This window comes from Stegostoma tigrinum, chromosome 11 (genome assembly GCF_030684315.1).
Source record: "Stegostoma tigrinum isolate sSteTig4 chromosome 11, sSteTig4.hap1, whole genome shotgun sequence".
Classification (NCBI taxonomy): Eukaryota; Metazoa; Chordata; class Chondrichthyes; order Orectolobiformes; family Stegostomatidae; genus Stegostoma; species Stegostoma tigrinum.
Window position 1 is genome coordinate 62,385,644 of NC_081364.1, and position 18,061 is coordinate 62,403,704.

Consider the following 18,061-nt stretch of genomic DNA (forward strand, 5'->3'; position numbering starts at 1 on the left):
AGCTATTTTTTTCTAATATAAAAATAGCAACCTTGAAACATTCTGCCTTCTAAGATTCACACTGTTCATTCAATATGTCTGAATATATATTTTAACGGGGTTAGATTCAGCAGTATTCAAATAAAGGTTTTACAATTGCATTCTATGCTCTCCTTAAAGTAAGCAAGTATCATTTTAATAGCTTAAACTTCAATTTTCAGAACATCAATACGATAAAAAGCAACTTTAAACTGGAAGATGGTGTATATTTCACACTTTGCTCAGGTCCTTACAGTTTATATTGATATTTTTCACTTTGACATTTGCCAGTCTAATTCAGGTGCAAGTTTCTTTTGGTGAAATTAGTGTAGAAACCATGACAAATTCGACATAGAACATTTTGGATCACTGGACTGTGCTGAACAAAGTCTCCTACTTAACAAATGGACTGCCTGCCACATTACATTGCTATAACAAGGGACCATCGATTCACAGATAATAATGGAGGAAATGGCAGAGGGACAATTAAAAAGCAGCAATGGAGAGAAATGACACAGCTACTTACAGAATGTACATGATCACTCCCAGGGACCACATATCACACGACTTGTCATATTTCTCAGGACCCAGGACCTCTGGAGCTACGATGACAACGTGAAACTGTGAGTAATAGTTCAGGGCAACAGCAACCAAAAAGATTAGAAAACAAAATTATATTCCTTGGGGCTGTCAGTTCTTGACATCACCATAGCTTTGGTTCAAACATGAGCAAGACAACTGAATACCACAGGCAAGGTGAGAGGGCCAGTACTTGACATTATGGCTGCAACAGGGAAAGGTCTCCACTGGTTAGAGTCATACCCAGCACAAAAGGAAAGTGTTGGTAGTTGTTGGAGGTCAATCATCTCAATCTCAGAACGTCAATGCAGGAACTGCTCAGGGTAAATATCCTAGACCCGATCATCTTCGGGTGCTTCGTCACTGACCTGACCTTATGATGGAAGGGAGAAATGGGAATGTTTGCACAGTGTTCAGCTCCAGTCACAACTCTTAAGATACTGAAGCAGTGTGCGTCCATATGCAGCAAGGCCTCAACATTTACCAGGCTTAGACTGAGAAGTAGTGAGTAATATTTGCACCATGCAAGAGCTAGGCAATGACCATCTCCAACAAGAGAGTACCTAACCATAGGTCTTGAAGTTCAGTGACATTCCCTTTGATAAATCCCACACTCGTAACATCTTGGAGGTTACCACTGTTTTGAAATATAACTCACCTCCTTTATCCCCAAACCCTGTGCACAAGGTGCAAGTTAAAAGTGTGAGAGAACACTCTCCACTTGCCTGGATGAATGCAAGCCCAACAATTTGATACTATCCAGAACAAAAGCAGCCTGTCTGATTGGCATCGCATCCACCTCTTTGGACATCATTCCCTTTGTTGCCAATGCACAACGGCCTCAGTATGTACAATCTAAAAGGTGCACTGCAGCACCTTAACAAGGTTCCTCCAAAACAACCAGCATTAGCTGTGATGTCTAGAAGAATACGGGCAGTTGCGTGGAGACATCGCCATCTGCAAGTTCCCCTCCAAGTCACAAACTGCCTCAATTTGACATTATATCACGAACCTTACTGCCACTAGCTGCAACTCCTGGAACTCCCTTCATACTGTGGGGTTCCTCCACCCATAGGATGCCAACGGCACAAGAAGATAGCTCACACCATCTTCTGCAGGGCAGTTAGGGATCTGCAATAAATACTGGCTTAGCCAGCAAATCCCAAATCCCAAATCCCATGGGTGTGATTATAAAGAAAATCATTAAGGGGAACAGAAATATCATTATGGATGTTCCCTCACCAAAGCCTCTCTGAGAATTAAGATAGAAGTCATGTATGAACCGATAAATGAAACAGGAACAGGCATGAGCCAAGACCTGCCCATAGAACCCGCTCTGCCATTCAGTAAGATCACAGTGGATCATTCCCATCTACTCCAGATTGATTGATTGGACCGATGAGAAGTTTGCATTCTGTAGTTTGAAATTCTGTAGTGTTCTCCACTTAAGTGTCACGAAATTGTGTAGAATACTCATGAATCATGAAGCAGCAAGTTAGAATTTATTTGTAAAAATAATAGGGCAGAAAAGTCATGCATGGTCCCTTTAACAGCTTGTGCTTCGTCTACGCATGGAAGTTTGAAAATACTGTACAGAGAGCACTAAATTGAAACAAGCGTTTCAAGGCCTTAGCAGGCAAACCAGCAGCCTTGTTTTGATGTTTTGGCAAGAAGCTGGACTCAGCCAATTAATTTAAACCAAGCACTCAGCAATTGAAAGCCAATTGAATTTTAAAAAGTGATGGTTTTGACAACCTTAAACCAAACATATTATAAGAAATTGATGTGACATTGGGGGCATATATTATGGGAGGTTTTGAAAGTCGGGGTGAGAGCCAATTGCCACCTGGAGCGAAAGCAAGTCCATCTTCTGAGAAATAAACCAGCACTCTCGCAAAATCATTATGCTCTCTAAACAAAGAAGCAACGGCACCATGGCACTTCTAGCTAAGAGGCCTCACAGAAGAAATTACGGAGAAAACATGGGGTGGCACTGTGGCACTGCAGCCTCACAGCGCCAGGGACCCGGGTTCAATTCCGGCCTCAGGCGACTGTCTGGGTGGAGTTTGCACGTTCTCCCCATGTCTGTGTGGGTTTCCTCCGGTTTCCTCCCACAGTCCAAAGATGTGCATGCTAGGTGGATTGGCCATGCTAAATTGCCCATAGTGTTCAGGGGTGAGTGGGTTATAGGGGGATGGGTCTGGGTGGGATGCTTCAAGGGGTGGTGTGGACTTGTTGGGCCGAAGGATCTTTCTCCACACAGTAGGGAATCTAATCTAAACATCCCTGACAGCAAGATCAGCAGAAGAAAGGCTGGAAGAACAGTGGAAAAGGCACAGCATTCTGCAAGACATATTCAGTGTGAACTTTCAAAATTAAGTTTTAATTTATTATTTTCTTATTACTTGGATTTTTCTAAGTGGGTCCTGTGCTTATTGGAACAGCATATGATTGGAACCTTGTTTTATGAGGAAATAGTTAAGAGTTGGAGGGGAACTGTATGGTTTGATGGTAATTCTGTTAATTTGTTTACTGTTAGGCTTAAATAAATAAGTTGTTACTTGTTTCTTATAAAGCGTGTATCAGGGATTCCTTTCATTTAACTACTCCTTTAAAAGATTATGAGGGGCAAGGCCAGCTTCTCTGGGTGTTTCAGGTTAATTATCAAGGGGGCTCGACATTCCCCTTCTCCACAACAGATCAGGAGCTCAAGTCTGGGATGTGGGCAGATTTGGACAGATCAAGTCTGGGATCTGGCCAGTTCATGTATGGGATCCGAACGGATTTGGACAGATTTAAACAGACTTGAGGATTAGTAGATTTTTAAGCAAAACTTAAGTGAGAAAAATCTGTTTAATTTTGGTTACTTGTCGTTGATTAAATTAAAAGCAAGGCAAATGGCTGTTAACATTGCTCAAGCGGTTCTGGGATTTGAAGATGCTTCCCAAATTTGCCAAGAAAGTTTAGAAAAACAAGAAGAACATATTGTTAGAATTTGCAAACAGGTTAGAATTGGGTCTAACTAGGGATAATAAGCTGAGATGTAAGGGAGTTGATCAAGCACTTAGGTATATCAGAAAAGCAGGCACGTGCAGTGGAGTTAGAAAAAAAAATTGAAAATCAGACAATTGGAGTTAGAGGTTTAAGAAAAGGCAAGAAGATCCATGTTAGAAGATAAAGAAAGGGACAGAAGGTTCTTAGCTGAGCAATAAGCTAAAGAGAGAGTTTGAACTTCAGAAGCTGCAAATTAAATAGGAAAGTCAATTTAAAAGGATGAAGATGAAGGTTGAAGGTAGGCTTAGTGAGGACAGTGATGATGAGCAAACCCATTGTAGCGAAAGACAACTATATCAAGACATGACCAAAATTGATGAAAAAAGATTTTTTCATTTGCTTTGAGATACCGGCTAGGCAGATGAACTGGCCAGAGACTGTGTGGGTAATGTGAATTCAGACAAAGTTGGTAAGTAGGGCTAGTGTGGCGTTTGCAGTGCTGTTAGATGAGGCATCAGGAGATTATGAAGGTGTCAAACAGGTTATTTTGTGTGCATACAAATTGGTACCAGAAGCATATAGAGAATGGTTCAGAAACTTAAAGAAGGAACCCAGTCAGTGTTTGAAAGAAGTAAACATAGCAACTTTGATAGATGGGTGAGAGCATTAAAGACAGAAAAGATGTTTGAGGATCTTAGATAGATTATTCTGCTGGAGAAGAGCTCACACTGAGGAATAGAAAGTTTAAACAGTGAAAAGAGCTGCAGAGATTGCAGATGAATGTGCATTAGCGCATAAATCGAACTTTAGCTTCCAACAGCAATTTCATTCTGTGGGGAATAGAATTTGGGGAAAAAGTGATATCCTTCAGTGAAAATCAAAAAGTAAATCGCACACTGTGAACAGTTTACTAGATGTGGAAAAAGGAACCCAGGAGGGTGAAAAGGAAGTGAAAGACTGCAGGTGTACTCACTGCAATAAGATTGCAGTTGCAGTGCTAGTGGCTTAAGAAAGGTGCTGGGAAAAAGGGTGTGGTAAGAGAGGTTAAAACAGTGGGATTAGTTGAGGTAGTGAGAGAAAATCCCAAAAAATGCTGGAGGAACAGTAGGAGAGTGCACAGCCTAGTCACGGGCTGGAATGTGAGATGGTGCCCGATCTTTCTAAAAACTTCACCTCTGTGGGTAAGGTGCATTCGGGAAGAACAGGGGAGGAGGTAAAGAAGCTAAAATATTGAGAAATACTATTGGAGACTGACCAGTTCCTCTAAGAGATGAAAGTATTTGTACTCCTTCTAAAATGTTACCCCTGACACTAGTAATCTTGAATAAATGGAAAGAGATTTAGCGTTTCCCCGTGTAAGATCAGGTTGGAAAGTCCAATCAAGGCTGGGGAAGTGACAGTGGGAGTGACTGATAGAGTGTTAATTCCAGGAATACATTTTGTTCTTGGAAATGACCTGACAGGATCAAAAGTGGGAGCGACACCCCTTGTGGTGGAGATGCCGAAAGGAAAACCAGGGAACTGATGAGTAAAAAGTACTCTGGGATTTTTGTGGACTGTTTAGTAACAAGATCACACAGTCATAAATTACCGTAAGAAGAAAAACCTAAAAAGAGAGACGAAGGTGTTGAGGCCCAATTAGCTGACACCCTGTTGGATGAAATGGTGGAAACGAAAGACCTGAACAGGCAGACATTCAGGCAGAAGTGTTTAGTTCTGAAAGATTAATGGAGTTACAAAAAAAAAGACAATAAAAGCTGTACATCATAAAGCCTACCTGGAAAAAAGAATCAGAATGTATTCCAGAATGTTATTACCTTAAGGCTAGAATTCTAAGGTGAAAATGGAGACGACAGCAGGTTAACGCAGAGGAGAAATGGGCGGAAATGCACCAGATTGTGTTGCTGGTAGCATGCAGACAGGAAGTATTGCAGGTAGCACACATATTACCGGTAGGAGGTCACTTAGGAGTGAGGAAGACTCACGCTAAAGTACAAAAGCACTTCTACTGGGCTGAATTGCAAAAGGATGTGGTTGAATTTTGCCATACCTGTCATACGTGCCAAAATATAAGGAAAGCTATAGGCAGTAATAAAACCAGCACCTTTGATGACAATGTCCACATTCAAAGAACCTTTCACGCCAGGTTAAGATTGTGCAGGTCCCCTCCTTAAAACCAAAAGTGGGAACCAGTATTTGCTAACCGTAATGGATGTGTCTACCAGATTTTCAAACGTCATTCCATTACAGAATGTCAAGGTAAAAAAGGTTGTGGAGGAGTTGCTTGCTTTCTTTACCCATTATGGCCCACCCAGGGAGATTCGGTCAGACCAATGGTCCAATTTTACTGCCAAGCTATTTGAGGAGGTCATGGCTAGTTTTCGCATCAAGCACTGTAGATTGAGTGTGTACCATCCTGAATCCTAGGGGAGCATTGGAAAGGTGGCACCAGACCCCCAAAGACCATGCTGAGGACTTAGTACCAGGATTACTCAAATGATTAGGATAAAGGTATCCCATTTATATTTTATTTATTTATTATATTTAGCTTTTGTGCTCCTGAGATGCTGCTTGGCCTGCTGTGTTCATCCAGCTTCATACTTTATTATCCCATTTATATTGTTTGCTATTGGAGATGCCCCAAATGAATCAACTCAGTTTACTCCATTTGAGTTGATATTCGGACAAGAAGTAGGAGCGCCTTTAAAATTAATTGGTCCAAAATCAGAGATCTCTCAGTTGGATTATGTATCTGAGGTGAGAGAAAAATTACACAGAGTAGATGAATTAGCTAGACAACATCTTAAGGTAGCACAGCATCTAATGAAGCCAGAAATAGATAAAAAATCTAAAATTTAGATGTTTGCCTATGGAGATAGAGTATTGGTATAGTTACCGGTGGTAGGAGATCTCTTCAAAGCAAGGTTTAGTGGTCCCTATCAGATTGAGAAAAAGTTAAGTCAGGTGAATTATTTGGTAAAGATGCCAGACAGGAAAAAAACTTTATTGGGTACATCAGGTGGATATGCTAAAACTGTACTATGACAGGGATGGGGAACCAGAGAAACTGGTATTAGTCACCTCAGAGTGGGGAATCAAATCCAGGTGATTTGGGTTTTGATGTGTCTCAGAGTAAATTAAAATGTGAGGCAGTCCTTGGAGAATTGAATAAGATAGTGAGCTGTGCGTCTCAGGAACAGAGAACTAAATTGAAAGGGCTCGTCACGGCAATGCAAGGACATATACGGGAAGAGAATGGTGAGAGCTAATATTATAGTACATGAGGTTGAAGTAGGGAATGCTGTTGGCCTGCTGTGTTCATCCAACTTCACACTTTATTATCCCATTTATATTGTTTGCTATTGGAGATGCCCCGCAGACTTAATCCTCCCAAAGCCACACAGGTACAGAAGGAAGTAGAAGCTCTTCTTCAAGAAGACATCATTGAGCTGAGTCAAAGTGAGTGGAGTTCACCAGTCATGTTGATTCCAAAACCTGATGGTACCCAACGATTCTGTGTGGATCATCGAAGGTCAGCGCCATAACTAAATCATACTCATTCCCAATTCCAAGGTTGGAGGAGGGTTTGAATAGGGTTGGACAAGCCGATTACATCACTAGGTTAGACTTACTTCATGTTTACTGGCAAGTACCTTCGTCAGAGAGGGAGAAAGAAGTTTCTGCTTTCATGACCCCAAATAGGCTGTATCAATTTAAGTAATGCCCTTTGGAATGAAGAATGCACCAGCCACATTTAACTACTCTTAACAGATTACGAGGGGCAAGGTGAGCTTCTCTGGGTGTTTTGGGTTAATTATCAGAGGGGGTCGACCTTCTCCTTCTCTATGTTTTTCTAGTCTTGCCGCCAAGTAAGCATTTTTCCACATTGTAATCCATCTGCCAGAACTTTTTCTGCCCACTCTCTCAACCTATTTTCATTTGCAACTTCCTTATATCTTCTGCATAACATACATCTCTACTGATCTTGGTCTTGTCTGTAAATTGAACTGCCATGCCTTTACTGCCCTCATGGAAGTCATTCATAAATATTGTAAAAAATTGAGGCCCCAGCACAGACTCCTGCTAGACTCTATCCATCACATTCTGCAAACACATCAGGGCTACATCTATGCACACTCGCTGGCTGGCTGTCAGAAAACTATCTTCTATCTAAATTAACACGTGTCACATTCAATAATAACAGCTTTCATTTTACACAAAAACTTTTGACACCTTATTAAATGCCTCTGGAAATCCAATGTCAATATGTATACAAACTCCCTTTTATTTACAGCAAAGTTACTCATCATCAAATCCCTACAGTGTGGAAGCAGGCCCTTCGGCCCAACAGGTCCACACCGACCTTCAGAGCATCCCACCTAATCTACACATCCCTGGACACTATGGGCAATTTACATAGAACAGTACAGGCCGTTCGGCCCAAGATATTGTGCCGACCTATTATCCTACTGTGATCAATCTACCCTGCATGTCCTACATTTTACTACCCTCCGTGCGATTATCCAAGAGTCACTTAAAAGTCTCTAAAGTACCTGGCTCCACTACCACACGCCCACCACTCTGTGTGAAGAACCTACCTCTGACATCTCCCTTATACTTTCTTCCAATCACCTTAAAATTATGCCTCCCCATAATAGTCATTTCCACCCTAGGAAAAAGTCTCTGACTATCCACTCTATCTGTGCCTCTCATCATCTTGTACACCTCTGTCCTGTCACTTCTCATCCTCCTTCACTCCAATGAGAAAAGCCCTAGCTTCCTCAATCTTTCCTCACAAGACTTTCCCTCCAGTCCAGGCAGCATCCTCTCTAAGGCTGCCACATCTTTCCTTTAATGAGGTGACCAGAACTGAACACAATATTCCAAGCGTGGCCTAACCAGGGTTTTATAGAGCTGCAGCATAACCTCACAGCTCTTAAACTCAATTCCTCTGCCAATGAAAGCCAACACACCATTTGCCTTCTTTACAACCCTATCGACTTGGGTAGCCACTTTGAGGGATCTGTTACGTAGACTCCAAGATCCCTCTGTTCCTCCACACTGCCAAGAATTATGTATTAACCCTGTATTCTGCATTCAAGTTCGACCTTCCAAAATGAATCTCTTCACACTTTTCTGGGTTGAATTCCATCTGCCACTTCTTTTCCCAGCTCTGCATCCTGCTAATGTCCTGTTGCAGCCTACAACAGCCCTCCAAGCTGTCCACAACTCCACCAACCTTCACGTCATCGGCAAATTTACTAACTCACCCTTCCACTTCCTCATCCGAGTCATTTATAAAGATCACAAACAGCAGAAGTCCCAGAACAGATCCCTGCGGAACACTTTTTTTAGCACGGCCAATCAACCTAGCCTGCACATCTTTGGACGGTGGGAGGAAACCGGAGCACCCAGAGAAACACCACACAGACACCGGAAGAACGTACAAACTCTACACAGACAGTCGCCTGAGAGTGGATTCGAACCCAGGTCCATGGCACCGTGAGGCAGCAGTGCTAACCACTAAGCCACTGTGCCACCCTTTAAAAGAATTTCAATAGGTTAATTAAACATGATTGCCATTTGACAAGACCATGCTGACTCTTCCCAATAGTTTTGAACTGTAAGTGTGCAACTATAACATCTTTTTAATGATCAGCTCTAACAGACATAATGCTAACTGGCCTTTAGTTTGCTGTTTTCTGCCTCCCTCCCTTCGTGAATGTTTGCAACTTTCCAGTCTATTTGAACCTCTCCTGAATCTTGGGAATTTTGGAAGATTAACAAAAACATCTACAGCCTCATTAGCCACCTCTTTTAAGACCATGGGATGACATCCATCTGCATCCAGAGATTTGTAAACACACAGCTAGTTTAATTCTATGTTCTTTGAAATTTTAAATTTCACAAGTTCTCCTCTCCCTTCCAGCTCCTGTTTTACAGCTATTATAGAGATGTTTTTAATATTCTCTATAACGAAGACAGAAGAAAAGGATTTGTTCACTTCATCTGCTTTCCGTATTGTCTACTATTAACTTTTCATTTTTATCTCTAGAGGACTGACATTCACTTTTACTTACTCTTTTCCTTTTAAATACCTACAGAAAAGTCTTGCTGTCCATTTTTACATTCCTAGCGAGCTTCTTCTCATACATTAATTTCTTCCTCCTAATTAACATTTCGGTCAGTTTCCTCCATTCTTTATATTCTGATCAATCATCTGACCTGCCACTCTGCTTTTTACAGTTAATATTTTTCTTAAGTTCTCCAACTTCTTTAGTTAACTGCTGATGGGGAATTTTGTAGAGGAATATACATATTCTGAAATAGCCCCTTAAATGTGTGTCACTGTGTCTCTAATAATATATCTCTTGGACCAGTAGAGTGACTTTACTCAGAGGTCATTAATTAATCCTGCTATATTACACAATGCCAAGTCTAATATAACCAGCTCTCTGGTCAGTTCTTAAATATACTGCTCCAAGCAACCACATCAAAAGCATTTTATGAAATTTTCATCCAGGCGACGGCTGCCAATTGGATTTTTCAACTTTACATGTAGATTAAAGTCAACTATGTTATTGCTGTTCCTTTATCATAAGATTCAAACACATAGTCAGATCTGGTAGCAAAGTGAAAAACATAATACTCCTTAGAGTGATGCATTGTGCATCGTTATATTTATAGGATGTGTTATACAAGCATAGCATGGTGTTCGGGCAGAATTCCTCAAGACTGCCAGAGACACTGGTAGATAGGATGGTTGAGAAGTTGGCGTTTTGCAGTATACCCTGAGCAGTTACATGGGGAGGATTAAACATCAGCCAATCAAATATGATCTTTTGTACAACTCAGCAATGTGCTGGGTCCCACATGGTTTTTCCCCTTATCACTGATCCTGGGAGATTGCTAAAAGAAATGATTATGCACTTGGCTAACTATGTTCCCATTGACAGAGAGCTGAGAGAAACTAGGCCAATTTTGAGCAATTGCCAGGTTAGAGACAACATTAGGTGATCCGTCTGACTGAGAAAGGGCTGACCCACAAGGTGATCTGTACTCAGAAGGCATTAAACTATCAATCATTCTGTCCCCGGCTTGGTATGGCCATTAAACTAAAAAGCAAAAAGACCAGTGAATGCTGGAAATCAGAACCAAAAATAAAATGCTGGAAAACCTGGCAGGTTTGGCAATGTCTGTGGAGACAAAACAGGGGCAACATGCCTCTTCGTCTGCACAGAGACCGCCAGACCTGCCAGCCTTTTCCAGCAAGTTTGGTTTTGCTGTTGTGAATGGCTATTGCTTGGGACAAACAGCTGGAGGCAAAGGCTTGAAAAACTGATGGAAAAGTGGAACTGAAATGATGAAACCAAGAATTTTAGACCCAGGACGAGAAAGAGTTTTCATCCATATAATGAACTTCATGATTTTAGGATTAGCGTTATTGTCCCGTGTTGTCAAATGAGAACATTTACAAGTTACCACATTATCGCGCCATCTCGGATACAAAGGTAGATAGGGGCAGATTCTTCAATGCAAATTCTTAGGCGGAAAATAATGAGAGAAATAAAGAAATAAAAAGTCCACGTTACAGATCATAAGAATAAATTAGAAAAAAAATGATGAATTAAAAAGTTCAGAACAATGGTCCTCTCAATTCAACCCACCCTGACACCTAGTCTGCCCTGGGCCTTGTCTCCACACCACAGTGGGCTTTCCCTCGAGGCCGGGAGAGCGCTCTGGGCTCCCCCTCGAGGCCGGGAGAGCATGCTGAAGCCACCCCAGGCTGAAATGCTTTACAGCCACAAAATGTACGTTTGAATGATTATTGGTGTACTGCATAGAAAATGTTTATCATGTGATACCTGGAAGTATGGCATTACATGTGTCTTAAATAGCACGTGCACTCACCAATCTCATGCAAAAGAGGTGACCTCCTACTGACCCATAACCTCTGGTGGAGTCAATACAGACATGACTTCTAGTATAACGACCCAAGCATTTGTGATGCCAACATCTCTCACCCATGGATGCCTGGGCTGCAGACCAAGTTAATATGCTTGGTGAGGATGTTCTGTCCCATGGCAGCAGATATCTTTTGCAGACGTAGTGGTAGCCTCGAAGCACGATGTCCTACGTGAAGTACTCCTACAGTGTTGCTCGGTAGGGAGATTTAATTTTATCCTGTGCAACACTGATTTTTGTCCTGCACCCAACACCTTGCCCCTTAAGCTCAGGTGTCTCAAAAAGTCAGAGTTGACAACAAAATGCACATTGTGTACTGGTTCTCTCATTTCTGGTTAGTTGACCTTACTGTTATTTTTGACAGGCATGCACAAAACAAAAACGAGAGAAGAACTCTCTTGACACTGACCAACATAGTATGGTGTGTAGCATGGTGTCGCTAGAGAGTTGTGAAGTGTTGTTTCTTTAGCAAACCCAAAATCCGTGAGCTTGAGGATCGCATTCACATCTTTCGATGTATACAACAAGTTTTCTGGCTGTAAAATTCAAACAAAAAAGGGTCAAAAGGTGTCAAGGAGTCCTCATTTAGAAAGGCTAAACAGCAGAATTAGGCAATTAAACATGTACAAGCAGAAAGGTATAAATCAGCTGCTTTCAGAAAAGCTTCACATACAACAAGAAGCATTAAGTGCAGACATGATTGACAAAACCTGCACACAGTATCATCCTGCAAACAGCCATAATAACTGTGGAACCAGATTGCTGGCTTTGGTGTTCATGGAGGGGTGTGGGGGTAGGGTTGTTGTTGTCCAGAGCTGCAGAAGAACTCAATGATGTTCTTTGAACATCAAAGTGATTATTAAAATGCACTAAAAGGAGGCAGATGTGGTCTCATTTTAAAATCTCATCTGCAAGATAGCACTTCCTTCATTACTACTACTAAAGTAGGGCATCATGACTTGGGAAATAAGATGTATGTCTTGTCAATGGGAAAGCTGAGCAACCATAAACTCAGGTTTTAAAGGAAGCAGTGGCACAATAGCAATGTCACCGAACTTGTTTCTCAGAATCCCAGGCTAACTTTCTGGAAACATGGGTTTGAATCCCACCATGCCAGATGGTGCAATTTTAATTCAATAAAAATCAAAGTTTAAGACATTGGTCAATTGCTGATTATATCGGTTGTCTTATAAACCCATCTGGTCCAGTACTGTCCTTTAGGGAAGGAAATCTGCCGTCCTCATAACCAGCGAGAGTGAGCGTGTGTGAACAAGGATATAGATAGGTCAAATGAATGAAAATTTAGCAGATGGAGCATAATGCAGGTAAATGTGAACTGGTCCACCTAGGCTTGCGGAAACAGTTTACTACTTAAAATGAAGAGGGTTTGTGGAACTTGATAGTACAATGGGATCAGAGAGTCCTGGTACATGAATCACAAGTTTAGCATGCAGTTAGGTATTGCAGCTGTTTCCAGCACCGGTAAGGCTATATCTGAAGATTGTGTAGGTTTCCTTATCTGAGAAAATTTGAAAACCACTTTAGAACTGGTTCAGAGAAGGCTCACTCAAATCATTCCTGGGATGGAGGACTTAACATAAGAAGAGTGGATTATACACCAAAGCTGTTAAACCTTACATGTTTAGAAGAACCATAGGTAATCTTATAGAAACAAAGATCTATAGGAAGCTGGCTACCAGGAGAATATTTCCTCTGATGCAAAGAGTAAAATTAAGGCATATGATTAAAGAATAAAGAAGTCTCCAGTTTAAGACAGGTGAGAAATTTTGCTCTGAGGTTTGTCAAGAAAGTAGAAATGTTATCGGCAGAAAGCAGTGAGATCTTTAAATTTGTTCTAGGCTGAGTTGAATTAATTTTGGATTAACAGGAGACCAAGGATTATGGGGAGCAGACTTGAAAGTGAAACTAAGGCCACAACCAGATCAATCAGGACCTAACTGAATAGTGGACCAGGTTCAAAGGGGCAAATAGTGTAATCCCACTTCTGTTCCCATCTTAAAAGAAAGGAGAGATACACAGGCAGACAGGCAGGGGGGAATTCAGAGCTTAGAGCCTAGAAAGCTGAAGCCTCAACTGTCAGAGGTAGGTGATAAATGAGAATACACAGGGAGGAACACAGATTTCACAGCAGGTCATAGAGTGAGAGGAAGTCCTAGAGGTAGAGATAGGTAAGGCCGGTGTTAAATCAAATATCTAAGTTTTACATTTGAAGTGTTGTTGGATCAAGAACCAATCCAGGCCAATGAACTCTGTGCCAATAGTTGAATGGGACATGCTATGAATTAGAACCCTTGGTGGCAGCCACTTGGTATTCAGAGCATAGGCAACCTAGGAGGATTTTTAAAAAAATTTAACGAAGATCAGAATGTGAACATCTTTAAGCAACGATTACAACCAAGTCCACAGGCTAACCGAATACATCAACACTCTTCCTCAACCAACATCACCAAAACAGGGCTATTACCTCAACACTTCAAGTACTTAAAGGTCATGAAAAGAGTAGTGATATTCAAAGTTACAGCTACAGTTAAAGGCATTTATGGCCTAATTTTACATCTCAAACACTATCACACAATACTGCTAAAGCTTATTCCTTTGCAAAATGACCCGTCCCTTTGGTTACCTCCCACAGGCTGTGGGTTCAAATTCTACAGTAGAGATGTTAGCTCAAAATCCAGGCCAACACTCCAGTGCAAAATTAAAGATGTGCTGTAATGCTAGAGGTACCAGCTTTTGGATGAGAGGTTAAACTGAGAGCTCACCTGCCCTCATCCTTAGGTGGACATAGAAGAGCCTGTGGCACCATCCAACGAAGAGTCCCTGCATAATATTCATTGCTAGAACAGATCATGTGATCATTGTTTCACTGAGATCTGGCTGCATACAAACTGGTTGCCACATTTCTACACTACCCTAATTCCATTTCAAACAGGCATTTCACTGGCTGAAAAACATGTTGTTTTTAAACTTCTTGCAGCAATGAAAGGCATTAGACGAGTGCAATATGTACTTTTCTTCCTAGTCTGTCACTTTTCACACCTTCGCACTCCAGTCCATCTCCTTTACTCCGTGTATTTCTCCACTCTCATCCAGCACCTCAATTTCCTTATAGTACATCTCTCAGCCCAGGAACCCTCAATTTCCTCCTAATATCAGCTTTATGTTGAATTAAAAGATAGATGATGAAGTGTTTAAATCATTCAATGGAATATGCCTTTTGCTGTAGCTCCATAATACGTTCACCGAAAGCAGTCACTCAAGCCAGGGAATTACTAGGTCTTACCTTGACATCCCTGTGAGCAATGTTCATTGCGTGGAGGTACTGAATAGCACTCCCTATGTCCCTCATTATTTCAGAGGCCTCTGTAAAAAGGAAACAATAGAAGGTTAACTTGACATGTGGCCATTCTTATGCGAATATTGCGGAGACTATCAATAAACAGAATGGCAGGTTTCAAGTAAACTGTTCTTTAACAGTAGTGATAAGCCAACACATTAAATCATTTGCAGGGTCCTTACTTCAGATCCTAGAGTCCCACCTGTAATCAGAATTCAGAGATATAACTTGGTTTTATGACACAGCCAATTGAGGGATAGAATTTTTTTTTCTACTTCACGCACGCGAGGGAACTATGCACGTCCAAGACAAATACAAATCAACAGCAATTGTAGAATAAAGCACATTTCACATTTCAGGGGTCACCCTGTTTGCGCACAGTATACCTAAGAGGGACAGGGACGTTGACGTATTCCCTTCTCTGAAATTTAGAGGTGCAACACTAGCTGTTGTGTCTCCCTACTACTATTTCCTTTTAGTGGAGATCAGCTAACTCAGTATCTTTCTAACATCAGAGGAGCAGGAAGGCCGACGTTTCGGGCCTAGACCTTTCTTCAGAAGGGTCTAGGCCCGAAACGTCGGCCTTCCTGCTCCTCTGATGCTGCTTGGCCTGCTGTGTTCATCCAGCTCTACACCTTGTTATCTCGGATTCTCCAGCATCAGCAGTTCCTACTGTCTCAGTATTTTTCTATCCAGATATATGATTCTTTGTTTACAAAGTAGGGCTCAAACTGGTGCTACTCCTTACACCTGACCTCTATCCTGTGGTATTTGGTGCAGATGCCCCCAGATCAGTGCACAATTTGCCTCTATGTTTTACATCTTTCATTATCTTGGGCACCAAGATCACCTTGCTTTAAAACAAACAAAACTGCCCCAGCCTTTTCTGATAATATAAAATCTGGATATGGAATTGGTGATTCGTCTCTGCATCCTTGAAAGAGCTACAAAATTCCTCCTACGATGAGGTAACTAGAACTACGCCCTTGTGTTTGACTGACATATGTGTGCGATATTTATACCCACAGTTAATTCCCCTGTTGATTGTCTGGCAATGAGGGAAGGTCACAGATTGTGTTCAGGACAACAGTAAAACTACTTTGAATCTTGCGCTTCTCGACTTACCCCTCTCGGTAAATGCCTGATCGCCTCGATCGTGGATCCTGCTGAACAATTCACCTCCTTCCATACTGTGAATGAGCGATATCAGTCAGAGAGCAAGAGGGAAATGGTAGGGTTAGCGATGGCCTTGGCAATCACCTAGAGGATTTGACCTCTGTATTTTATACTCACAAAATTATTTCATGGCTTCCTATCCTAACAGACATGTAACAACAGAGATAAAGAACAATATAAAATATCCTGTCCCATTCAAAGTCCTTAGCTAGGTTAACCAGAGATAAATTAATCTCAATTACATTGATATTACTTTTTTGTTTAAAAAAAAGGTATGAACTCCATCAAGAAGCTATTAGGTATAGGAAATACCTTAAGGGTCCTTGTTTCTGGTCACTGTTCAGTTATCCTTCTCCCCCTGCCACTAGACAGATGACCCCCAGCTCCACACTGCCCGCTTCTATCTCCTTCCCAAAGTTCACAAGCCTGCCTGACCCGGTCGACCCATTGTCTCCGCCTGCTCCTGCCCCACCGAACTTATCTCCACCTATCTGGACTCCATTTTCTCCCCCTTGGTCCAGGAAATCCCTACCTACATCCGCGACACCACCCATGCCCTCCAACTCCTCCAGAACTTCCAATTCCCCAGTCCCCAACATCTCATTTTTACTATGGATGTCCCTATACACCTGCATTCTCCATGCAGATGGCCTCAAGGCCCTCTGCTTCTTCCTGTCCTGCAGGCCCAACCAGGCCCCCTCCACTGACACCTTCATCTGCTTAGCCGAACTTGTCCTCACCCTCAACTTCTCTTTCGATTCCTCCCACTTCCTACAGACAAAGGGGGTGGCCACAGGTACCCGCTTAGGCCCAAGCTATGCCTGCCTCTTTGTAGGTTACGTGGAACAATCCCTCTTCCGCACCCACACTGGCCCCAAACCCCACCTATTCCTCCATTACATTGATGACTGTATCGGTGCCGCCTCGTGCTCCCACGAAGAGCTCGAACAGTTCATCCACTCCACCAACACCTTCCACCCCAACCGTAAATTCACCTGGTCCAATTCTAACGCCTTCCTCTCCTTCCTGGATCTCTCTGTCTCCATCTCCGGCAACCACCTAGAAACTGATATCCATTTCAAGCCCACCAACTCCCACAGCTACCTCGAATACATCTCCTCCCACCCACCTTCCTGCAAAAATGCCATCCCCTATTCCCAATTCCTTTGCCTCCACCACATATGCTCCCAGGATGAGGCATTCCACTCCCATACATCTAAGATATCCTCGTTTTTCAAGGACCGCAACTTCCCCTTCGCAGTGGTCGAGAATGCCCTCGACCGTGTCTCCTGCATTTCCCGCAACACATCCCTCACACCCCGTCCCCGCAATAACAACCAAAAAAGAATCCCCCTCATCCTCACATACCACCCCACCAACCTTCGGATCCAATGCACCACCCTCTGACACTTCCGCCATCTGCAATCCGACCCTACCACCAAAAACATTTTTCCATCCCCACCCTTGTCTGTCTTCCGGAGAGACCACTCTCTCCGTGACTCCCTTGTCTGCTCCACACTCCCCTCCAACCCCACCACACCCTCTATTTTCCCCTGCAACCGTAGGAAGTGCTACACTTGCCCCCACACCTCCTGCCTCACCCCCATCCCAGGCCCCAAGATGACTTTCCATATTAAGCAGATGTTCACCTGCACATCTGCCAATGCGGTATACTGTATCCATTGTACCCATTGTGGCTCCCTCTACATCGGGGAAACCAAGTGGAGGCTTGGGGGCCACCTTGCAGAACACCTATGCTCGGTTCGCAATAAACAACTGCACCGCCCAGTCGCGAACCATTTTAACTCCCCCTCCCATTGCTCAGACGACATGTCCATCATGGGCCTCCTGCACTGCCACAATAATGCCACCCGAAGGTCGCAGGAACAGCAACTCATATTCTGCTTGGGAACCCTGCAGCCCAATGGTATCAATGTGGATTTCACAAGCTTCAAAATCTCCCCTTCCCCC

At 42.6% G+C, this 18,061-nt stretch overlaps 1 protein-coding gene across 1 annotated transcript in view; it reads right to left on the minus strand.

The window, feature by feature from the left end:
• The window catches only part of LOC125460549 (MAP kinase-activated protein kinase 2-like), a 119,880-nt gene that overhangs the window by 12,606 nt on the left and 89,213 nt on the right, over nt 1-18,061 (minus strand). Inside the window, exons 3-6 of the mRNA XM_048548115.2 lie at nt 16,040-16,104; nt 14,861-14,940; nt 11,966-12,092; nt 545-620 (exon numbers count right to left, since the gene is read on the minus strand). Coding sequence (XP_048404072.1) covers nt 545-620; nt 11,966-12,092; nt 14,861-14,940; nt 16,040-16,104 — 348 coding nt within the window. The remainder of the gene's footprint in view (nt 1-544; nt 621-11,965; nt 12,093-14,860; nt 14,941-16,039; nt 16,105-18,061) is intronic.